This window comes from Camelina sativa, chromosome 19 (assembly GCF_000633955.1).
Source record: "Camelina sativa cultivar DH55 chromosome 19, Cs, whole genome shotgun sequence".
Classification (NCBI taxonomy): Eukaryota; Viridiplantae; Streptophyta; class Magnoliopsida; order Brassicales; family Brassicaceae; genus Camelina; species Camelina sativa.
Window position 1 is genome coordinate 11,311,342 of NC_025703.1, and position 25,886 is coordinate 11,337,227.

The following is a 25,886-nucleotide window of genomic DNA, read 5'->3' on the forward strand; positions in this document are numbered from 1 at the left end:
CCCCCCCCCCCCCCACTTGATCCATCAGTATCATCCGCTTCATCATCCGCTTCATCATCCTCTTCATCATCCGCTTCATCATCCTTTTCATCATCCTCTTCATCATCATCTTCATCATCCTCTACATCATTCTCTTCATCATACTCTGCATCATCCTCTTCAGCATCCTCTTTACCCTCATTCTATTCGACCCCTACCCCGTCCTTGCGTTCATCTCCAGTTCCTAACTCCAACATCAAAGTTGTTGGATTTTCAGTCCCTGACAACTTGTTATTTTCATGACTGTCAGTGTCCACACATACATTAACTTTCAGAGAAAATGAGACACACATGTTTACACTTGCATCACCACTACAGATGACAATGAATGTTTCCAAGCTCATTTGATTGTCAATGTGCACAGGAGGGCGTTTACGTTCTATCATGATAGACATCCGTCCTAGCATCCAATAACTGATTGTTGGAGTAAACTCTGTAGCCGGAATGCTGAACAACTCACATAACGTACACGATAACTCCGTGTACGTAATGTTTCGTTTCAGTAATAGACACTTACCAAACTTTCCTTTCTCTGGTTCAAATTCTCATTCTTCTTGTTCTGTACATATCCAATCACCAAGAACAATAAATACAGGAATATTCATTATGTTGAGAATCGCAAACCCCGATTCACCTCTGTAGTGAACTGCATACCGCGACTCTGCCCCTACTCCTCGTCTACTTCACAGATCAGTTTGCATAACATAAACATAACACAGAGATTTAACGAGTTCCCCTCATGCAGAGGGTACATCTCTTGTGGGAACCTTCTCCCACAAACATCCACTATCAATCAACCAAGGTTTACACACAATGTTTCATATACAAGCTTAGAGAACTACTAACTACAAAGAAACCTGAAGAAGAAAACACATAATAGATCTAGTTTTTCTTCTTCCCTTCTCTTTGTCTCTTGTTCAGCTCTCACATCCATGTATAGCCCTGAAACACCTCTAGAACCCCAAAGAAGCAGCTCCACCTTCATCTCTCATCAGAGTGTCCTGAAGACACCTTATACCTAGACGAGGATATGTCCGGCTCTCAGACCTTCGACCCCAGCCAAGCTTATGCTCTTTTATCACGGTTCTGCCCACAGCTTCAAGCTCCAAGTACGACGCCCTGCGCATGCTCTCTACACTGTGCCCTGCGTCTCTGCATCTGTCCTGCACAACGCCCTACGTTGTGCCCTACAGCCGCCACCAACGTACCACCAGCTTTTTTAGTGCGTCTTTGTGCTTACCGCGTTCTTCTTCAACCCTAGCTTCCCTTATATAGTGAAACCCTAGAGCTTATGTCGGTTTAGTCCTGCATGTCACACAACCCGGATCCTTTATGGGCTTCACATCAATATAGACCCAGTTCATGGTTCAGACCAAATAAGCCCATATGAAGCAAACATTTACAACACATTACACACCTGCAACATAAATGCATCATAAACACATTAAATGCGATGGCTATTACCCCATACACAAATAAATTCCCAACAACACACATACCACATACAACAAACATTAAACCCAAACAAATTCCATTCCTTTTGTTTTCTTCCAAAATAAAAAACAAAACAACCTAACAATTTACTTATTCATGACAGATTATTGTTCTTATAGAATACATAAAACTTTGAATTAACTAATGCATATATTACCTGAATAAACAAAAATCAACTTTCTTCTTCTTCACAATCCCCAACTTGTTCATCATCTTTTTTTTACTCCTTTCTAAATTTCGATTATGTAAATCTATACATACAAAAGGAATAAAAAGATATTGTGCATTAATTGAGGTTGGTATTAGTCTTGTCTTCACTTTTGCATTTAAGGTCATGTGACATAAAGAGATTAACTTAGTTTATTATATTGTAATTTTTTCACTGTAGCAACTAGAAAACAAAGGCCATGGTTACTCAAACCGAACAAAGTCGTAACCGTAACTCTCTCTTTGCTTTGCGTGACTTCCGTTGCAGAGCTTAAATGTTCAATTTTTTTATGGTGGTAAAAAGGTGAAAGCTAAACATCACTATGACCTAAAGTAATTAAAAAATATCAATTTTGGCTACTACCCATAAATTGCCCTATTTTTTAATATGTTTCCTACTCAAATAAAATATGTTATAAACCTATGTATGGGCTATACCCCCAAAAACTGTTAATGTACAGTACTAGTAAAATTTTGGTGTCATAAAATAACTAAAGGGAATTACCAATAGATAAATAAGTTCGGAATTTGGTGACATTGACGTAAAAGACTTGCAAAGATAGGACTTATTGAACCGCCAATAGTCAAATACCAACGACTTTGTTGTCATTTCTCTATCATATCTATTTTTCAAATTCAATTTTGATTACTCATGGATAGTAAGAGCGACACAGATCTTCACCTAACAGTTAAGAGTACTAACCGGCCGGTGCGGTTTGTTTTAATTTGTATAGTTTACGCAGACAACAAAACCTCAGTAACTCTTTTAGTTTTAGGTACCGCAATTATGATATCTTTATCAGTGATCAGTGTATCATCTTCTCTCCGTTATATATTGTCTGAATGTCTGCAGTCTTTTTCCCCGATAATATAAGATGCCTAATCCTTACGGGCGAATGTTATTTTGCTAGCTTTTTCTATAAGGCAAATTAATTATTGATATTGTGTTCAAGCATATTATACCGTACAGTCATACACTCATACTATAAAGGTTTAAGAAGTTTCCACCAAATTAACAACAAAAACAAAAAGTATACAACCATTATCATACCTCCATATATAACATGATATACGAAGATCATGTAGCAAATTATATGATCTTGTAAGTTTATTTCCTTTACTCACAAAAGAAGTTTCGTTTTCATTTTTTTTCTGATAATATTACATGCATATGCATATACAGTATGTATACATTTGGCTCATTTTAAAACTTAGTTCATCAATCCATTAGCTAGTCTTGCTCGTAGATCCTTCCTCAGTATCTTCCCTGATGGAGCTTTAGGAATGGAATCAGTGAAGAACACTTTGTTGATTCTCTTATAAAACACAACCTGATGAATTCACACACACAAGCACACTATGATCAACGTCAAGGTCGATAATTCATTTAACTTTTCATTAAAAAAAATATATATATGGTAATTAAGAAACGTTTTGGAGGTCTATGATTGGAGATTCTGAGTAGAGTTTCCTCTGCAACTAGCCCAATACTCAGCAACAAGCTTGGAGAAGTAAGAATCAGTCTCCATTAGCCTTGAAGGCTCGTTGTACTCCACTAGCTCACCTGACCAAAACCAACACCAAAAGCCCATACATTGGTCAATGATAACATGTTTTAGAGATTGAAAGACAGAGTTGGCTGGTTCATTAGAGACTAAAATGTTGTTTACCATAGGAGAGAACCATGACCATGTCACTGTCTATGACCGTTGGTACCCTATGTGCAACTGTTATCACCGTGCAATCTGCAAACTCCTCTCTTATGATTCTCTGAATGATTGCATCTGTGGTTGAATCAATGGAAGCTGTAGCTTCATCTAACACCAATATTTTGTTTCTCTTTAACAATACTCTTCCGAGACAAAACAATTGTCTCTGTCCCACGCTCCAGTTCTCTCCTTCATCACTCACTTTTAATTTCGTCCCACCAATAACACAAGATTAACATAAGTACAACGCCACATTTGTGAAGTGAAATGAAACACAACTGTTTATCAATTACCTGAAGAATCAAGCTTATTAGGCAGGTTGCTAATCGTCGTCTTAAGCTGACACTTCTCAAGAGCCTGCAAAAGATATGGTTTTATTAGGAAGGTTTTCAATCTTTTGGTTTATAAAATCTCATTCCTATTTCTTATTTCACCTTCCATATTTCATCGTCGGAGTAAACACCTAAAGGATCAAGGTTGGTCCTTATGCAGCCACGGAAAAGAGTTGGTTCTTGAGGAATGATGCTGAGTTTCATTCTCAGGTCATTTAGGCCAATCTTACTTATGTCAATGCCATCAATCAGTATGCAACCACTTGCTGGTTCTACCAAACGAAACAAAGCACTGATTAAAGTGCTTTTCCCACTTCCCGTTCTCCCAACAACTCCTACTCTTGTCCTTTCCCTGAATGTGCAAGAGATTCCTTTGAGAACTAACGGAGCATTGGGACGATATCTTATCTGAAACAAATCAATGATGCAAATCAATGCCTTAACATAATTATTACTATCATCTTGTAACACCTATGTTTTCTTCTAACCTTAAGCTCCTGCAAGTGAATTGTACCATTGGCAGGCCATGAGGAAGGTGGTCTTCTATCCTCCACAATTGCATGAGCTTCTTCTGGTATATTCATATATTGTTTTATCCTCTCTACTGAAATTATTGAATTCGATAAGGTGCAATACCATCGGGTCAGAAACACCTGAGTTTGTGTCAGAGTTAGTGCATAAGAGAGCGAAAGCCCGACGAGGCCTGCAACACAGAGGAACAAGTTCATGCAGAACCTTTCAGTTTGATGAATAACATAAATATAACAGATTTTCTCAAACAAAAGCTCATTCTATATTGACACCAGTTGTGAAGATGTCATGTAACGAGTTAAATAACTCATGTACCTGGAGCTATGTAGCCCTTGGGGATAAGGATAAGCAGAAGTGCACAAGTGAACAAGGTCACATTCTGCAGAGTCTCTATCCTCAGAATCACCCACTCCATGGCTGCATTAGACAGAAAGAATAGCACGGCATCTGCATCAACTAGGTGTAAGTAATTTTTGAAGAATCTCTCTACCGTTCCAAAAGCTCGTATTGTCACTACTCCAAGTGAGGTTTCTGCAGCAAAGTTCATCACTGGAGCTTTGGTTGTTCCATTGATTCTAATCAGCTCCCTTGCAGAGGCTAAATAGTAATCCTATTTTTTTCAACGAAGAAGCGGATGTTAATTATGACTTCTTTGCTGCATAAACGAACTGAAAAAGAAGTAAAATCGCAACATGTACCTGAACAACTTTCGTGGCTGCCAAAGCAAGAAGAGCAATGATAATTAATTGCCATGTCACATATGTCATGATGATAAGAGCTGCAACGAGCTCAATAGCCGCTGATACCACAAATATGAATGCAAATGGGATGTCAAAGTCCAAGACGTTCAAATCAGACGAAGCCTGCAAAATGTTACATTCAACTACATCATACATTGAGCTGTAAATGTATTCATATACATGATTCATGGACAGGAAAAGCGGTCGTACTCGAGTGAGAATGCGCCCAATGGGAGTAGAATCAAAAAAAAGCATCGGAGCTTTGAAGACTGCATTTGTGAAACCAGAGAAGAAGGCTTCAGAAGCTTTTAGTCCAAGATGAGCAATCGTAACAGCTCTCGCGTATACAAACCCAGCACTAAGCGTTGAGATAATGCTATAGACTCCAATAAGCATTGTATTAGTGAGTTTAGGGATTCCTATGGCAAAAGCCAGCCAGTATGTTGATGCAGCCTGGAAAACTACAAAGCCAACCTGACCCAATACACTTGACCATAGAAGACACCATCCTCGAGAGACACGGACATAGTCCAAGAAAGGTTTCAACCCAACATCACCGCTCTCTTTTTCTTCTTCTTGTGTAAGTTGTACCCCTGGAACATCCGTTGTGTTGATCTCTTCTTCGATTTTTTCTACAACCGTCATGTTTTTTATCTCTTTGTCTCGACCCCCTTTCCTAAGATCTCCGAGGCTTTCATTACTCGCTAAAGGTAATACAGTTACTGCATCATTATGAGCATTCACCAGCTGTTGGAATGCAGTCCCCAACATTAAGAGCTCCTCATACTTTCCTAACTGAGTAATTCTTCCTTCCTCCATAACCTAAATCACCAATGATCAAGATCATCAATGAATAATAATTAAACAGTTAAGACATAGACATAATGTCTGATCAGAATTTGCTGCCACTCAAGTTTTACCAGAATTTGATCAACTTCTGAGAGAAACTCGACTTGGTGAGTGACCAGAATGACAGTTTTTCACTTCAGCGCATCCTCAACACATTTCTGCAGTCACAGTTCAACATATTAAGAAGCAGTCATCAAGAAAGGCTTCTTTGAAGGCAATGTTCTCACTTACATGAAAAAGAACTCCAGCTGTATGTGCATCCACAGCACTAAAAGGGTCATCAAGGAGGTAAACATCAGCGTCTGCATAGACCGCACGTGCCAGCTGAATCCTTTGCTTTTGTCCTCCGCTCAAGTTAATCCCTCTTTGTCCTATTTCTGTGAGGTCACCATGTCCAAATCCGTTCATGTCTTTATCCAACGCACATGATTTTATAGCAGCATTGTATCTTCCAGCTACCATGGGCTTCCCATAGAGAATATTGTCCCGGATGGTACCACTTTGAATCCACGAAGTCTGAGAAACATAAGCGATGGACCCGGAGACCTTAACCTGTTTTCCAATTGGACAACATCAAGGAAACATTTTTTTGACAAAATATCTACACTAAAAACAAAGTTAAAGTCAGTCTTGGTGGCTATTTTGCTTACAGTTCCAGAAACTTTAGGTATTTCACCAAGTACTGCATGCAACAGTGATGATTTTCCTGCTCCAACTGGACCACAAACTGCAACTCTTTGCCCATGCTTAATATCTAAATGTATATTTCGAAGAGTTGGAATCTTAGTTTCTGGATCCCAAGTGAAGTTTCCTGCTCGTATGTCGACTGTTGTTCCAGATTTCTCTAGACCGCTTCTTTCAATTTCATCAATCTTTAGCTCGTCATCAAGCAAGAAGTTGTTTAATCTGTCGAAAGAGACATTGACTTGGATGATAGCAGAAATGGCCTCAGGTATAATTTTAACAGGCTCTGACATAACTCTAAGTGTAGCTAAAACTGTGAAAATGGTGCTTGCGTTCAGTGGTGCACTCTTCAATAAAGCACATCCCACGAAAATAACAGAAGAAACTATGGTTGGAGACATCCAATAGAGGAAAGTACCAAAGGCCTTTGTCAGCTGAGCCTTAGCCAACCATATGAATTCATCATCACGACAGGATTCTATCTTTTTCTTGAACTCCTCTTCCCATGACTGCAACTTAATGACTTTCATGCTGTTCAAAATCTCTGAGGTGGACCTCAATCGCTTATCTTGTGCGATCATGAACTGGGTCTGGCAGTTCTGTAGCATCTTTGCGAATGGCAGATTAAGGAGACCACACAGGAGAAGAAGAATTAAACCTGGAAAAGCTCCTGCTCCAACCACTCCAAAGAGTACAGCTGTAGAAAGCACAAGCTGCAGCGTAAGGCTCCATCCCGAGTGGAACCACCATAAGAATTCTCCCATACGATATGCATCCACGGCGATATAATTCACAATCTCCCCAGATGAATGCCTTTTCCTCCCCAAACTTGATAGCTTTAGCTGCTTTTTGTATGCAGCTACCATTAGCGCTGATCTAATCCTCATTCCTGATCTTCTTGATGCAAAATACCAATGTCTCATTGACAAGGATTCAACTAGCTTCAGCATAACTAGACAAGCTAAGTTGAAGAAACCATTGCGGTGATCCCTGCGGTCACTGTTTGTATAATCCACAAAGACATATAGCATTAACGGAAGAGATACAACCGCAACTGTTCTGAAAAGTGCACACACTGTAATAAATATGTTTTCCTTGAAGTAAACTTTAGCAACGGCTCTAAACACCAAGTTTCTTTCTTTACTTGAGCTTCCATCTGCAAGAAGCGTATCCCATGCTTGAGAAAATTTATTGTAAGCTACTTCAGCCTCGTCCTCAGGGACTACACTTGGAATATCTTCTCGGGATAACGAGTTCTTGAATCCCAGCGAGAGTAAAGGATTCATCCAAGAGAAGGACAGCATGCTGAAAAATCCAGCTGTTGCTAATCTTGCCGGTTCTTTTCTAGGATTTTCAGTTAATAAAGGATCAGAGAGTCCTGTGTCACTGTAGTCTTGAGCTGCTGCAGAAGAAGATCTCAAATTCATGCAGGAGCAAAGGAGAAGCAAAAGACTCACCGGCGAGGTAATGACGTCGAAGATTCGGATACCATTTCCCTGCAAAAGCATCCCACTCTTTGCTGCTAAATCCAACAAAGCAAAAGACGCCCACCAAACAGATACAAGAATCCTAGTCCACTTGGAGCCATTAACAAGCATCGAAACGGCAAGTGAGACCCAAATGATCCCTTCAACAAAGCAAGCAGCCCAGGAGATATCATAGACGTCACTAGCACCATGAACCAGACTGTTTAACCCAACACCAAGAAAAACGATGCTGGTGACAGCACAGCATATAGCTGCAGCGACAAAGATCCATGCTTTCTTGCGACGCCTGACTACAATATGTTTGGAAACACAACCAGCTGCTATCAAGAGCAAGTAGAAGATGCTGAGAAAAAACAGATTCAAGATATCTATGGCAGTACTTTGGAAGCAAGAAGAAGCCAAATTCAGCTCAACATGACACCATGGAAAGCTTCCTGCGTTATACAAAAAACCCATCGCAAGAGATAACAATGAGCAAATCATCAACACTTTCATATATAGTGTGTATACAGTTCACTTTATAAATAGTTTAAATTACAGATTTTTTTCTTTGTGTGTGTGTGTCTTGTAGAGGAGGAACACAAGAAGCCAAGTAGGGTGATTCTATAGAATCAATGATTGAACATATTAATTGAAACTCGTTAGATTCTAAAAGTATGTCTTTTTTTTTTTTCATACAATAACCTCACCCACAACATAGAACACCACCCCAAAAAAAAATGAAAAATTTAAAGCACGAAGACAAAGAACCAATGATTAAGAAAAAAGGGTAAAGTCGTACCAATCGAAACTACCATTATTAGAAGCAAAGCAAGCAACAGAGCTCAATTAAAAAAAAAAGCTTCTGCCTTTATGAAAGAAACAGTGAGAGAGGTTGATTGATGTTGTTTCACTAAAGCTAAACGACGTATTCCAAGTCCACTGCATCTAAATGATTGAGTCGAATTAAACGACTTCTCGTCACTGTCATAAACCCAACAACCCCGTATGGCTGTGAATCCAAAACGAGAATCACGCCCGGAGGAGGGGAAGGTGAGAAAAAATAGGAAAAAACTCTGTTTTCCTGACATGTGTTTACTGATATTTTTGTCGCTGAAAAAACAGATAGAACAAATCTGCCACTTTTGGTTTGAGTTCAGACGCATCGTCTCGAGGCGGATTCAGAAGAATCTGGACTAGTTGACAAACTAAATATGATGAATAAATAATCGAAAATCATTTTTAAAATATACTACTCAATCTTTTGGACTAATTCTCTTTTTAATTTTAGTCATCTTCTGTAGTTTTTATAAAACATTTGTGCGTTGTTATGAGCTGTAGTGTTCTGTTTTTTTTTTTCATGAACTGTTTCTTTGATTTTTTAATAAAATTTACGTTTTATGACTTCACATAAGAAAACGTTAGTAGATTTTCACGGGAAAAAAAAACTAACAAAATTAATAAAGCATTGGTGTAAATCTATATGTAAAATTCCCAGTGAAGACTTAATTATAAGAAAAACTTAAAATACATACCTGAAAAATCTTGTTCTCTAAAGATATCATCATCATATGTTGTTGTTCATGACAAAACTGTTGTATTTTGACTTCATCGTATAACTTTTTCGAAGTGAAAATCTTGTTCTCTAACAATATCATAATAGTTTGTGACGATTTGTATCCAGCGATTTTAAAAAAATATATGTTATTCATTACTTTTTAACAAAATAAATATTCTGGAAACAGAACTAAACCATTCTGTTGAGATGTGATCCAACTTGAAACACGAAGTTGTAGTAGATCAAAAGCTTGTCTATATTTGTTTAACATTGACCTGTTTGGTCTATCAGAAACTGGGCCATATATTAGTGTGAAGCCCATACAATAACCGGCTATGTATTAAGTATAAATACATAAGGTCAAACATATGAAGAGGAGAGAGAGCAAAAGAGTTGCGCCGAGCCCTAGTTCAGGCGGTTCTAAAGAGGTGAACAGAGCTAGAGAGAGATGTAGATTCTCGGTGTATCTAGGCTCAATCTCTTGTTATTCTTCTTTCATATGTTGTTCTTGTGAAACTCGATCTATGATGTTAGACGAGTGTGAGAGGTATGTTGTAACCATAACACATATGTAACTCTTGATCTATAATGGATGTTGAGGACTCTGCTTTCTCCCCAGACGTAGCTGCTGATGCAGTGAACTGGGTTACCAAATCTCGTTGTGTTCTCTGTTTATGTGTTCTCTATATTTCTGTGTTTAAACCTTGTGTCAGATCCATCAATTAGTACTTGATTGAATCTAAAGTTGTTGTATCGAGTTACAACAACTGGTATCAGAGCCTCAGGTTCTTGAGGAGCAAGCTTTGTGAGAAAGCTTTCAGATTTGTGAAGGAAAGTGATAGCTTTATATCAGATCTGTAGTTCACAGAGAGATAGTGCTACAAAAACATGAAAGAAGAAGATGGTGGCTGTTTTGGGTTTTAGAACGTCGATGTTGGAGGAAGGAAGATTCACTACAGCGGATCCGATAAGATCAGATGTTTTCAGGTTTACGAACTCTGAAGGATCTACAACTTGTCTCCTCCAATGGCTCGAGAGTTAAACATCAATGTGAGTTTTGGATCAAGATATTCACTAGTGATCATGTTGATATCAGTTATATGATATATCTTGAGGCTGGTACAAGAGCGCTCATCCATAGAGCTTGTTCTTGATTTAAGGTTGCGCAACCAACTGGAGATTAGTTTGAGGTGGAGTTAACCTCTACTTGTTTTAGGATCAAATATTGAAGACGTCAAGTCTGTATCCTCTACAGTCACAAGGTCAAAGTGTGATGTTCTGAACAGTTGTTTCTATTTGTTGATGATCTGCTTGAGTTAAGAGAATCAAAATCTTGGTATAGCACAAAAGGTTGGCTATTGATTTTGCAAGGGATTATCCAAGATTCAATGCTGGGTTTCAGGTTGTGTTTTGGTATATTCAGTTTGTTGAAGGTCTGATCAGCTTGTGTGCGAGTTTCAGAAGTTTGAACAATCCATATGAATAGGATTCTACTACAATAGGACACCATAAAAGCTTGAACTCCTATGCGTGTTAATGGTTGTTTGAGTATCAATAAGGTTTTCTGGTTCAGATCAAAGAAGAAGTTGCAGATGAGCATGAAACAGTTTCAGGTTAATCTGTTGGAAATAAGACATGTTAGGATCTTTGAGAAATTTAAGTCTGGCTAAGATTTGAGAAAGTGTGTAGTTGATTGCAGGATGTAAGTATTAGTGTCAATTGTTAGATTCTTGTGAATCTAAGAAAAGTTCAGAGTGTTGATGATCAGGCGTTAAAGGAGATCATCAGGGAGCTGAAAGGAGTATGAAGAAATTGGCTCAAGACTACAAGGTCTGTTGTTTGATATTTTGTGTCACACGAGTGCTGAAGTAGAAGGAACAGATGGATGTTATGTTGGAATAACATGTAAGTGTATAGTCATTGTTCAGGTTTCTGTGGATGTTGCAGAGACTGATCAAGCTCAGGATATAGTTGATGTGACACATGAGTTGTGTGAAGACATGTACCGACTCATGGTGAAAGCTGATAAGGAAAAATTGGTGATGTGATGACTAAAGGCTTCAATTTCAAAAGAGATAAGATAACATGGTTATAGTGAAATTCAGATGTGGAAGACTCAAGGTCTTAAAGTTTGCATAGTAGGCCATCATTGTCGGTTTGACATGATGATCAAGAGAAAACATGAGGTTGCATTGATAATTGGTAGCTGATCAGATTGGTTGTCATCAAGGTGGAGTTTACATTTGGTGATAGAAATCAATATGATTGTGTAGCTTAAATTGGATACGTAATGTCAGTTGGAAGCTAGTTTAATCAAGAATCATGTGATTATTCATAGAATGTATCAGGCATCTCACTCTGGTGTATATTGCGACTTGTGCAGAAGTATACAAATTCTTGATAATAGCAGTCAAGAGAGTATGTGAATGAGTCAAGATTGTCTGAAACGATAAAAGAGTGTGGAAATTCGCATTCATGAGGTGTTTATCTACACGATGGAGTGTATCAGAGGTCAGTGTGAATTGAACAAAGGTAAGCTAATATGGTGATTGTCAAAACTGTTGGCTGAATATTTGTTATGTGTAGTGGATTGAACGAAGTTTTGTGTCGAATGTCTTCCTAGCCTTAGGACGTTAGGCGTGTAACCTGTTGGAAATAACAACGATGCATTTTGGGATTCAATCTATTGTTGTCATACAAATTGCTGTTGAACCGAAGACTGTTTCAGGTGTTTGGAACATATTTGATTCTAGAGTTTTGCTATGTGGTTCAGAAGGATTTTATGATTTAGTAAGCAGAGATTTAAAGGTTTTGATTCAGTCACTAGTCTCTATGGAGTTAGTCAGAACCATAGAGGAAAGACTGTTTGATTTGAAGACACATAAGTGATTGTGTTGTGTCTGAGGTATTCAGTCATGGAGTGATCTCTGGTATTGAAGTAAGTTACAAGGTTTTTTCTGTGAAATAAGAATGAACACTAAGGTGTTTTTTCCTCTGAACAAAAATCTTAGAGACAATTGCATGTGTTTGTAGGTATGGTCTTTGTAATTCATATCAGGAAAGTCTGTTGTGCATCTCGCATGGAAACATGTTTTATCTCAAGGCTTGAAGTATTTGCAACTGATATGAAGTCATAGAAAGGATGATAATGCAAGAGAGTCAAATTGCATTTGTTGATCAGTTGAAGACAACTACTTGAGAAGTTGTAAGTTGTATGTTTGCATCATAAGGTGGAGTTTGAATAATCTCCTTGGTAAAAGGTTGTTGAAGGTCTGAGAAGATTTATGATGTTGTACCAAGTTGTTTTGTGGATTCTGCATACTGGTGAATGTGTTGCAGACTTGGAGTAACACATCATGAGCTTAAGGTTTGATGTGAAGAAGCTTTAAGGTATTGTCTCAGACATATCATATGTTATTATGATATGAGACATGGTTGAAGTGATTGACAGCGTATCACAAGCTGTTGGTGGTAAATCTATTTTACCAAGATGTTTGAACCTGTGAAGTGGTTCATGTTGATATGTTATGACATATGGTTGTAATGGGTAATTTCGGGTTATACAGTGGTGTTTCTGGATGTTGAGATTCTTTACATGTCTAACAAGCTCAAGAAGGTGTTGTTGTCAAGGTGTATGATCATACATGTGAGAGACAACACTTTTGGTTTGAGTTAACCCGGTTTGGNCAGTTGTTTCTATTTGTTGATGATCTGCTTGAGTTAAGAGAATCAAAATCTTGGTATAGCACAAAAGGTTGGCTATTGATTTTGCAAGGGATTATCCAAGATTCAATGCTGGGTTTCAGGTTGTGTTTTGGTATATTCAGTTTGTTGAAGGTCTGATCAGCTTGTGTGCGAGTTTCAGAAGTTTGAACAATCCATATGAATAGGATTCTACTACAATAGGACACCATAAAAGCTTGAACTCCTATGCGTGTTAATGGTTGTTTGAGTATCAATAAGGTTTTCTGGTTCAGATCAAAGAAGAAGTTGCAGATGAGCATGAAACAGTTTCAGGTTAATCTGTTGGAAATAAGACATGTTAGGATCTTTGAGAAATTTAAGTCTGGCTAAGATTTGAGAAAGTGTGTAGTTGATTGCAGGATGTAAGTATTAGTGTCAATTGTTAGATTCTTGTGAATCTAAGAAAAGTTCAGAGTGTTGATGATCAGGCGTTAAAGGAGATCATCAGGGAGCTGAAAGGAGTATGAAGAAATTGGCTCAAGACTACAAGGTCTGTTGTTTGATATTTTGTGTCACACGAGTGCTGAAGTAGAAGGAACAGATGGATGTTATGTTGGAATAACATGTAAGTGTATAGTCATTGTTCAGGTTTCTGTGGATGTTGCAGAGACTGATCAAGCTCAGGATATAGTTGATGTGACACATGAGTTGTGTGAAGACATGTACCGACTCATGGTGAAAGCTGATAAGGAAAAATTGGTGATGTGATGACTAAAGGCTTCAATTTCAAAAGAGATAAGATAACATGGTTATAGTGAAATTCAGATGTGGAAGACTCAAGGTCTTAAAGTTTGCATAGTAGGCCATCATTGTCGGTTTGACATGATGATCAAGAGAAAACATGAGGTTGCATTGATAATTGGTAGCTGATCAGATTGGTTGTCATCAAGGTGGAGTTTACATTTGGTGATAGAAATCAATATGATTGTGTAGCTTAAATTGGATACGTAATGTCAGTTGGAAGCTAGTTTAATCAAGAATCATGTGATTATTCATAGAATGTATCAGGCATCTCACTCTGGTGTATATTGCGACTTGTGCAGAAGTATACAAATTCTTGATAATAGCAGTCAAGAGAGTATGTGAATGAGTCAAGATTGTCTGAAACGATAAAAGAGTGTGGAAATTCGCATTCATGAGGTGTTTATCTACACGATGGAGTGTATCAGAGGTCAGTGTGAATTGAACAAAGGTAAGCTAATATGGTGATTGTCAAAACTGTTGGCTGAATATTTGTTATGTGTAGTGGATTGAACGAAGTTTTGTGTCGAATGTCTTCCTAGCCTTAGGACGTTAGGCGTGTAACCTGTTGGAAATAACAACGATGCATTTTGGGATTCAATCTATTGTTGTCATACAAATTGCTGTTGAACCGAAGACTGTTTCAGGTGTTTGGAACATATTTGATTCTAGAGTTTTGCTATGTGGTTCAGAAGGATTTTATGATTTAGTAAGCAGAGATTTAAAGGTTTTGATTCAGTCACTAGTCTCTATGGAGTTAGTCAGAACCATAGAGGAAAGACTGTTTGATTTGAAGACACATAAGTGATTGTGTTGTGTCTGAGGTATTCAGTCATGGAGTGATCTCTGGTATTGAAGTAAGTTACAAGGTTTTTTCTGTGAAATAAGAATGAACACTAAGGTGTTTTTTCCTCTGAACAAAAATCTTAGAGACAATTGCATGTGTTTGTAGGTATGGTCTTTGTAATTCATATCAGGAAAGTCTGTTGTGCATCTCGCATGGAAACATGTTTTATCTCAAGGCTTGAAGTATTTGCAACTGATATGAAGTCATAGAAAGGATGATAATGCAAGAGAGTCAAATTGCATTTGTTGATCAGTTGAAGACAACTACTTGAGAAGTTGTAAGTTGTATGTTTGCATCATAAGGTGGAGTTTGAATAATCTCCTTGGTAAAAGGTTGTTGAAGGTCTGAGAAGATTTATGATGTTGTACCAAGTTGTTTTGTGGATTCTGCATACTGGTGAATGTGTTGCAGACTTGGAGTAACACATCATGAGCTTAAGGTTTGATGTGAAGAAGCTTTAAGGTATTGTCTCAGACATATCATATGTTATTATGATATGAGACATGGTTGAAGTGATTGACAGCGTATCACAAGCTGTTGGTGGTAAATCTATTTTACCAAGATGTTTGAACCTGTGAAGTGGTTCATGTTGATATGTTATGACATATGGTTGTAATGGGTAATTTCGGGTTATACAGTGGTGTTTCTGGATGTTGAGATTCTTTACATGTCTAACAAGCTCAAGAAGGTGTTGTTGTCAAGGTGTATGATCATACATGTGAGAGACAACACTTTTGGTTTGAGTTAACCCGGTTTGGTTGTAACTCAAACAAGTACAAAGAGTCGATTAAAGATCATTGGTTAAGTGGTTGTTATTTGGTTGGCTCAAGTTGTAACCGGCTCACTCTATCTATATGAGTGATAAGGAGGGTTTGTTATTGTGATAAGTTAGAATCAGAGAATTGGTTCAGGTTGAAACAAGGGTGTTTCAATATTTCTGTAGTTGATTCAAGTAAAGGTTTGCTTTCTGTCTCAGTGCGCACAAGAGTTGAAATTCAAGGGGTAGCAAGTTAGAATCAGGTGTTGCAGAATGAAATTCAATCACTAAAACAGGTATATGGTGTTTGACAGAAACCATGATGAAAACTGCGTGATTGTCTAACTCATAAGTGGTTTAGCTTATGAAGTGATCTGTTGAGTGAACATGTTATTGGTGTTGTTAACATGTTATTGTATAGCTTATGAGCGGGAATCTCATGATCAAAGCTATGAAGATGTCAAATGCATGACAAGGATGACACAAGAGTGTCTTGAGTACTGGTTTTANTAAATTGGATACGTAATGTCAGTTGGAAGCTAGTTTAATCAAGAATCATGTGATTATTCATAGAATGTATCAGGCATCTCACTCTGGTGTATATTGCGACTTGTGCAGAAGTATACAAATTCTTGATAATAGCAGTCAAGAGAGTATGTGAATGAGTCAAGATTGTCTGAAACGATAAAAGAGTGTGGAAATTCGCATTCATGAGGTGTTTATCTACACGATGGAGTGTATCAGAGGTCAGTGTGAATTGAACAAAGGTAAGCTAATATGGTGATTGTCAAAACTGTTGGCTGAATATTTGTTATGTGTAGTGGATTGAACGAAGTTTTGTGTCGAATGTCTTCCTAGCCTTAGGACGTTAGGCGTGTAACCTGTTGGAAATAACAACGATGCATTTTGGGATTCAATCTATTGTTGTCATACAAATTGCTGTTGAACCGAAGACTGTTTCAGGTGTTTGGAACATATTTGATTCTAGAGTTTTGCTATGTGGTTCAGAAGGATTTTATGATTTAGTAAGCAGAGATTTAAAGGTTTTGATTCAGTCACTAGTCTCTATGGAGTTAGTCAGAACCATAGAGGAAAGACTGTTTGATTTGAAGACACATAAGTGATTGTGTTGTGTCTGAGGTATTCAGTCATGGAGTGATCTCTGGTATTGAAGTAAGTTACAAGGTTTTTTCTGTGAAATAAGAATGAACACTAAGGTGTTTTTTCCTCTGAACAAAAATCTTAGAGACAATTGCATGTGTTTGTAGGTATGGTCTTTGTAATTCATATCAGGAAAGTCTGTTGTGCATCTCGCATGGAAACATGTTTTATCTCAAGGCTTGAAGTATTTGCAACTGATATGAAGTCATAGAAAGGATGATAATGCAAGAGAGTCAAATTGCATTTGTTGATCAGTTGAAGACAACTACTTGAGAAGTTGTAAGTTGTATGTTTGCATCATAAGGTGGAGTTTGAATAATCTCCTTGGTAAAAGGTTGTTGAAGGTCTGAGAAGATTTATGATGTTGTACCAAGTTGTTTTGTGGATTCTGCATACTGGTGAATGTGTTGCAGACTTGGAGTAACACATCATGAGCTTAAGGTTTGATGTGAAGAAGCTTTAAGGTATTGTCTCAGACATATCATATGTTATTATGATATGAGACATGGTTGAAGTGATTGACAGCGTATCACAAGCTGTTGGTGGTAAATCTATTTTACCAAGATGTTTGAACCTGTGAAGTGGTTCATGTTGATATGTTATGACATATGGTTGTAATGGGTAATTTCGGGTTATACAGTGGTGTTTCTGGATGTTGAGATTCTTTACATGTCTAACAAGCTCAAGAAGGTGTTGTTGTCAAGGTGTATGATCATACATGTGAGAGACAACACTTTTGGTTTGAGTTAACCCGGTTTGGTTGTAACTCAAACAAGTACAAAGAGTCGATTAAAGATCATTGGTTAAGTGGTTGTTATTTGGTTGGCTCAAGTTGTAACCGGCTCACTCTATCTATATGAGTGATAAGGAGGGTTTGTTATTGTGATAAGTTAGAATCAGAGAATTGGTTCAGGTTGAAACAAGGGTGTTTCAATATTTCTGTAGTTGATTCAAGTAAAGGTTTGCTTTCTGTCTCAGTGCGCACAAGAGTTGAAATTCAAGGGGTAGCAAGTTAGAATCAGGTGTTGCAGAATGAAATTCAATCACTAAAACAGGTATATGGTGTTTGACAGAAACCATGATGAAAACTGCGTGATTGTCTAACTCATAAGTGGTTTAGCTTATGAAGTGATCTGTTGAGTGAACATGTTATTGGTGTTGTTAACATGTTATTGTATAGCTTATGAGCGGGAATCTCATGATCAAAGCTATGAAGATGTCAAATGCATGACAAGGATGACACAAGAGTGTCTTGAGTACTGGTTTTATCTCTGAAGGAATGGACATGAGAATTGTCGAGGTTCAGGGTTCTGTTTGGTTATTCACAGAAGGATGCGTTGAGATGTGATCCAACTTGAAATAGGAAGTTGTAGTGGAGCAGAAGCTTGTCTATGTTTGTTTAACATTGGCCTGTTTGGTCTGTCAGAAACTGGGTCTATGTTTGTTTAACATTGGCATGTTTGGTCTGTCAGAAACTGGGTCATATATTAGTGTGAAGCCCATACAAGAACCGACTATGTATTAAGTATAAATACATAAGGTCAAACATATGAAGAGGAGAGAGAGCAAAAGAGCGGCGCCGAACCCTAGTTCAGGCGGTTCTAAAGAGGTGAACAGAACTAGAGAGAGATGTAGATTCTCGATGTATCTAGGTTCAATCTCTTGTTATTCTTCTTTCATATGTTGTTCTTTTGAGACTCGATCTAGGATGTTAGACGAGTGTGAGAGGTATGTTGTAACCNTGTCTTCCTAGCCTTAGGACGTTAGGCGTGTAACCTGTTGGAAATAACAACGATGCATTTTGGGATTCAATCTATTGTTGTCATACAAATTGCTGTTGAACCGAAGACTGTTTCAGGTGTTTGGAACATATTTGATTCTAGAGTTTTGCTATGTGGTTCAGAAGGATTTTATGATTTAGTAAGCAGAGATTTAAAGGTTTTGATTCAGTCACTAGTCTCTATGGAGTTAGTCAGAACCATAGAGGAAAGACTGTTTGATTTGAAGACACATAAGTGATTGTGTTGTGTCTGAGGTATTCAGTCATGGAGTGATCTCTGGTATTGAAGTAAGTTACAAGGTTTTTTCTGTGAAATAAGAATGAACACTAAGGTGTTTTTTCCTCTGAACAAAAATCTTAGAGACAATTGCATGTGTTTGTAGGTATGGTCTTTGTAATTCATATCAGGAAAGTCTGTTGTGCATCTCGCATGGAAACATGTTTTATCTCAAGGCTTGAAGTATTTGCAACTGATATGAAGTCATAGAAAGGATGATAATGCAAGAGAGTCAAATTGCATTTGTTGATCAGTTGAAGACAACTACTTGAGAAGTTGTAAGTTGTATGTTTGCATCATAAGGTGGAGTTTGAATAATCTCCTTGGTAAAAGGTTGTTGAAGGTCTGAGAAGATTTATGATGTTGTACCAAGTTGTTTTGTGGATTCTGCATACTGGTGAATGTGTTGCAGACTTGGAGTAACACATCATGAGCTTAAGGTTTGATGTGAAGAAGCTTTAAGGTATTGTCTCAGACATATCATATGTTATTATGATATGAGACATGGTTGAAGTGATTGACAGCGTATCACAAGCTGTTGGTGGTAAATCTATTTTACCAAGATGTTTGAACCTGTGAAGTGGTTCATGTTGATATGTTATGACATATGGTTGTAATGGGTAATTTCGGGTTATACAGTGGTGTTTCTGGATGTTGAGATTCTTTACATGTCTAACAAGCTCAAGAAGGTGTTGTTGTCAAGGTGTATGATCATACATGTGAGAGACAACACTTTTGGTTTGAGTTAACCCGGTTTGGTTGTAACTCAAACAAGTACAAAGAGTCGATTAAAGATCATTGGTTAAGTGGTTGTTATTTGGTTGGCTCAAGTTGTAACCGGCTCACTCTATCTATATGAGTGATAAGGAGGGTTTGTTATTGTGATAAGTTAGAATCAGAGAATTGGTTCAGGTTGAAACAAGGGTGTTTCAATATTTCTGTAGTTGATTCAAGTAAAGGTTTGCTTTCTGTCTCAGTGCGCACAAGAGTTGAAATTCAAGGGGTAGCAAGTTAGAATCAGGTGTTGCAGAATGAAATTCAATCACTAAAACAGGTATATGGTGTTTGACAGAAACCATGATGAAAACTGCGTGATTGTCTAACTCATAAGTGGTTTAGCTTATGAAGTGATCTGTTGAGTGAACATGTTATTGGTGTTGTTAACATGTTATTGTATAGCTTATGAGCGGGAATCTCATGATCAAAGCTATGAAGATGTCAAATGCATGACAAGGATGACACAAGAGTGTCTTGAGTACTGGTTTTATCTCTGAAGGAATGGACATGAGAATTGTCGAGGTTCAGGGTTCTGTTTGGTTATTCACAGAAGGATGCGTTGAGATGTGATCCAACTTGAAATAGGAAGTTGTAGTGGAGCAGAAGCTTGTCTATGTTTGTTTAACATTGGCCTGTTTGGTCTGTCAGAAACTGGGTCTATGTTTGTTTAACATTGGCATGTTTGGTCTGTCAGAAACTGGGTCATATATTAGTGTGAAGCCCATACAAGAACCGACTATGTATTAAGTATAAATACATAAGGTCAAACATATGAAGAGGAGAGAGAGCAAAAGAGCGGCGCCGAACCCTAGTTCAGGCGGTTCTAAAGAGGTGAACAGAACTAGAGAGAGATGTAGATTCTCGATGTATCTAGGTTCAATCTCTTGTTATTCTTCTTTCATATGTTGTTCTTTTGAGACTCGATCTAGGATGTTAGACGAGTGTGAGAGGTATGTTGTAACCATAACACATATGTAACTCTTGATCTATAATGGATGTTGAGGACTCTGCTTCCTCCCCAGACGTAGCTGCTGATGCAGTGAACTGGGTTACCAAATCTCGTTGTGTTCTCTGTTTATGTGTTCTCTATATTTCTGTGTTTAAACCTTGTGTCAGATCCATCAATCTGTATTTGATTGAATGTAAAGTTGTTTTATCGATTTACAACACATTCATATAAACTAAACTAACATATATATGGCAGGAGAGTTTCCCGTGGGTTTCTAATGGATTCTCAAATGAGAATGGAATCTGACTTGACAACATAGAGCAAAAATATGATCCTGTAAGTTTAATTATTTCCTTTACTCACAAAAGACGTTTCGTTTTCATTTTTAACTGCAGATAATATTACATGCATATAAAATATATATATATATATATATGCATATATGATATACAGTATGTATACATAATTGGCTCATTTTAAAACTTAGTTCATCAATCCATTAGCTAGTNTATAATCTCCTTGGTAAAAGGTTGTTGAAGGTCTGAGAAGATTTATGATGTTGTACCAAGTTGTTTTGTGGATTCTGCATACTGGTGAATGTGTTGCAGACTTGGAGTAACACATCATGAGCTTAAGGTTTGATGTGAAGAAGCTTTAAGGTATTGTCTCAGACATATCATATGTTATTATGATATGAGACATGGTTGAAGTGATTGACAGCGTATCACAAGCTGTTGGTGGTAAATCTATTTTACCAAGATGTTTGAACCTGTGAAGTGGTTCATGTTGATATGTTATGACATATGGTTGTAATGGGTAATTTCGGGTTATACAGTGGTGTTTCTGGATGTTGAGATTCTTTACATGTCTAACAAGCTCAAGAAGGTGTTGTTGTCAAGGTGTATGATCATACATGTGAGAGACAACACTTTTGGTTTGAGTTAACCCGGTTTGGTTGTAACTCAAACAAGTACAAAGAGTCGATTAAAGATCATTGGTTAAGTGGTTGTTATTTGGTTGGCTCAAGTTGTAACCGGCTCACTCTATCTATATGAGTGATAAGGAGGGTTTGTTATTGTGATAAGTTAGAATCAGAGAATTGGTTCAGGTTGAAACAAGGGTGTTTCAATATTTCTGTAGTTGATTCAAGTAAAGGTTTGNCGTCAAGCTCGATAATTCACTAAAAAAAAAAAAAATGAACCAACTAATATATTAACCTGTTTTGACACAAATTGCTTGATTTCATCTTCTGATATATTTGAATCTTTTGATCTCACCACAAACGCAACAGGAACCTCACCAGCATCTTCTTCTTTCATGCTGCACATTAAGAAAATAAATTGGGGAAATAAATAACAAAATTTTAACAATAACCTAATGGTTTTTGCATGTTGTTGGAAAAAAAAAACATATTTTAAAGTTCACATACGCTACAACGGCGACATCGTTGATCTCTGGATGAGTGATGAGGAGAGACTCTAGCTCAGCCGGAGCCACTTGAAAGCCTTTGTACTTGATGAGTTCTTTCAACCGATCGACGATGAAAAGCTCATCGTTATCATCGATGAATCCTACGTCTCCTGTGTGAAGCCAACCGTCTTTATCGATCGTGGAAGCGGTGGCCATGGGATCATTGAGGTAGCCTTTCATGATTTGGCGGCCACGGATGCATATTTCGCCAGATTTGTTCCTAGGCAAGGAATCTCCCGTGTCTGGATCAACTATCTTCATTTCCGCGTTCCGCACGACTGTACCACAAGCTCCTGATTTAACCGGAAACGGCTCTTTCGCGAACCCTAGCGACATTGCTAGCACCGGACCTGCCTCTGTCATCCCATAGCCCTGCTCTAACCAAAATGCATAGTTTTAGACTTCAAACGTTTCAAACTTACAAACACCAAAAAAAAAACTTACAAACACAATTTGCGTCTGCATGATTATAATAAATTCAAATATTTGTAAGCTTTCAATATATAGTGAACATATAGTTACATAATTTAAAAATGTTAGTTTTTATTATTTGACGTATCCTTAGGCGCGGCAAATTAGCTCAATTTCAGTGTGTGTTTTTTTTTTGTTGTTGCTCAATTTCTATTTTAGTTAGAGAGATATCTATATTATTACAGTACTCCATCCAAACCTAAGCGGTAAACTAGTTTTACACTTTTACGATTAGACAAATTATATGAACACGGAATAAACCAAAGTCCAAAATCAGATTTTTCCATATAAATCTAATTTTCATTCCAAAAGTCTATAACCAAGAAGAATTGCAAGTAACTTAAAATTTTACTACACGTAACTAGTCTGGCATTACGTATTTTGAATTATACGACATTGTTTTTTTTTTTTTTTTTTTTTTTTTTTTTTTTTTNCTCCTTTTATGATATCCGATCCACTCACACGACCTACCACAACTCATCTTTTCACCTACTCAACAAATATTACAAAATAAAAAAGTTTTGGAAAATATATTATAATTTTATACACTTTAGCGGCAGTGAATTATTAATCTTTTAATATAAAAGTGCCTATAGATGGAATCATGGAACCATAAGGAAATGATATTGGCAATGAATATTAATCTTTTAATAAAAGTATTATAGCCAAACTTTGGTTGTGATTATTATTTTACAAAAAAACAAAATAGTTATTTCATAATCTCCATTTTTCCAAATGTAAGGTTGCATATAGACTATAGTAAACTGAATTAAATGGGTCCAAATATACCATATGCAACGTCACGATCTCATTATTTTAGTGTGCTGTCCAATATTTCGTAATTTAGGGGGGACAAATCGAAACATGTGGTAAGCTCGTGGACTTTGACTTACACACATAAAATTCAATTTCAACAACAAAAAAATATAAAATCACAATCAAACACAACCAATAATGATATCGACACGCAATGTAATTAATGCATGATCGAACACAAAAATTAGAGAGGAGACAAACCTGACCAAGCTTGGCGTTTGGAAACTTAGCACTAATAGCGTCTTCAAGCTCCTTACCAAGAGGAGCTGCACCAGACTTTATGATCCTGACCGAACTCAGATCATACTTCTCCATATCCGGCGACTTTGCTATAGCTAAGACGATCGGTGGCACGACCATAGCCACCGTGACTTTACACCTCTGAATCTGCTCTAGCAAGAGACTGATCTCGAACTTAGGCATTATCAAGATCGTAGCACCGACTCTGAGACTACAGAGCATGATGGAGTTGAGTGCGTAGATGTGGAACATAGGCAAGACGCAGAGGATCACGTCGTCTCTGTGGAAGTAAAGGTTTGGATTCTCCCCGTCGACTTGTTGCGCCACGCTCGTGACGAGACCTTTGTGTGTTAGCATCACTCCTTTAGGCAGTCCCGTCGTGCCTGACGAGTAAGGCAGCGCAACGACGTCTTCCGGCGAAATCTCCGTGTTGACTTGGATGTCTTCGGACTGAGTCAACTCAGAGAAGCGGAGGCAGCCTTCAGGGACGACGTCATCGGTGACGACGACCAAAACGCCGTCGTTTTGTAGGTTCTTGATTTTGCCGACGTATTGGGATTGTGTGACGATGAGTTTCGCGGCAGAGGCTTTGGCCTGTTTAGTGATCTCCGCTGGAGTAAAGAAGGGGTTCGCGGAGGTGGTGGTTGCTCCGATGAAGGAGGCGGCGAGAAACGTGAGTACCACTTCAGGGGAGTTAGGGAGGAGGAGCATTACGACGTCGTGTTGCTTCACGCCGAGTTTACGAAGACCGGCCCCGATTTTACGGGACGTGGCCTGGACTTCGGCGTAGGAGTATACCTCGCCGGTAGGGCCGTTGATCAAACATGGTTTAGACGCGAACTCAGAGATGTTTTCGAAGATGTAGTCGTGGAGTGGGAGGTGGTTAGGGATGTAAATATCCGGCAGTTTTGATCGGAAAATGACGTCATCGTTCTGTTTCTCATCAGTGATCATCATCACTTCTTGTGTCGACATGATCACANTACACATAAAATTTAATTTCAACAACAACGAAAAAAAAAAAAATCACAATCAAACACAACCAATAATGATATCGACACGCAATGTAATTAATGCATGAACACAAGAATTAGAGAGGAGACAAACCTGACCAAGCTTGGCGTTAGGAAACTTAGCACTTATGGCATCTTCAAGCTCCTTACCAAGACGAGCTGCACCAGACTTTATGATCCTGACCGAACTCAGATCATACTTCTCCGTCTCCGGCGACTTTACTATAGCTAAAACGATCGGTGGCACGACCATAGCCACCGTGACTTTACACCTCTGAATCTGTTCTAGCAAGAGACTTATCTCGAACTTAGGCATTATTAGTATCGTAGCACCGACTCTGAGACTACAGAGCATGATGGAGTTGAGTGCGTAGATGTGGAACATAGGCAAGACGCAGAGGATCACGTCGTCTCTGTGGAAGTAAAGGTTTGGATTCTCCCCGTCGACTTGTTGCGCCACGCTCGTGACGAGACCTTTGTGTGTTAGCATCACTCCTTTAGGGAGTCCCGTCGTGCCTGACGAGTAAGGCAGTGCAACGACGTCTTCCGGAGAAATCTCCGTGTTGACTCGGATGTCTTCGGACTGAGTCAACTTAGAGAAGCGGAGGCAGCCTTCAGGGACGACGTCATCGGTGACTGCGATCAAAACGCCGTCGTTTTGGAGGTTCTTGATTTTGCCGACGTATTGGGATTGTGTGACGATGAGTTTCGCAGCAGAGGCTTTGGCCTGTTTAGTGATCTCCGCTGGAGTAAAGAAGGGGTTCGCGGAGGTGGTGGTTGCTCCGATGAAGGAGGCGGCGAGAAACGTGAGTACCACTTCAGGGGAGTTAGGGAGGAGGAGCATTACGACGTCGTGTTGCTTCACGCCGAGGTTACGAAGACCGGCGCCGATTTTACGGGACGTGGCCTGGACTTCGGCGTAGGAGTACACCTCTCCGGTAGGGCCGTTGATCAAACATGGTTTAGCGGCGAACTCAGAGATGTTTTCGAAGATGTAGTCATGGAGTGTGAGGTGGTTAGGGATGTAAATATCCGGTAGTTTTGATCGGAAAATGACGTCATCGTTCTTTTTCTCATCAGTGATCATCATCACTTCTTTTGTCGACATGATCACAAGCAAATATCAAGTTTTCTATTTGAATTGAGACTGAGACAGAGCATGATCATGTTGATGATGATCAGAGTGTTTACATATAAAAGCATGTTGTGGTTGGTAAAAGGGTATTATTGTAAT

General features: G+C 38.4%; 1 protein-coding gene and 1 pseudogene across 2 annotated transcripts; both read right to left on the minus strand.

Annotated features, from left to right (window-relative positions):
• LOC104766017 (4-coumarate--CoA ligase 2) lies at positions 2,843–25,886 on the minus strand. 2 transcript variants are annotated; one of them, XM_010489821.2, is made up of 4 exons: positions 23,601–24,614; positions 22,072–22,484; positions 21,860–21,962; positions 2,843–3,071 (listed from the first exon to the last, which is right to left on the minus strand). In XM_010489821.2, exons 1-4 carry the CDS (start codon positions 24,612–24,614, stop codon positions 2,952–2,954), a joined length of 1,650 nt encoding a protein of 549 aa, XP_010488123.1. In that variant the 3' UTR covers positions 2,843–2,951. The 2 variants fall into 2 exon arrangements, with proteins under 2 accessions (XP_010488123.1, XP_010488122.1); XM_010489820.2 differs by lacking the exon at positions 23,601–24,614 and adding an exon at positions 24,747–25,886 and having other exon boundaries at positions 2,939–3,071.
• Positions 2,981–9,242, minus strand: LOC104766016 (annotated as a pseudogene).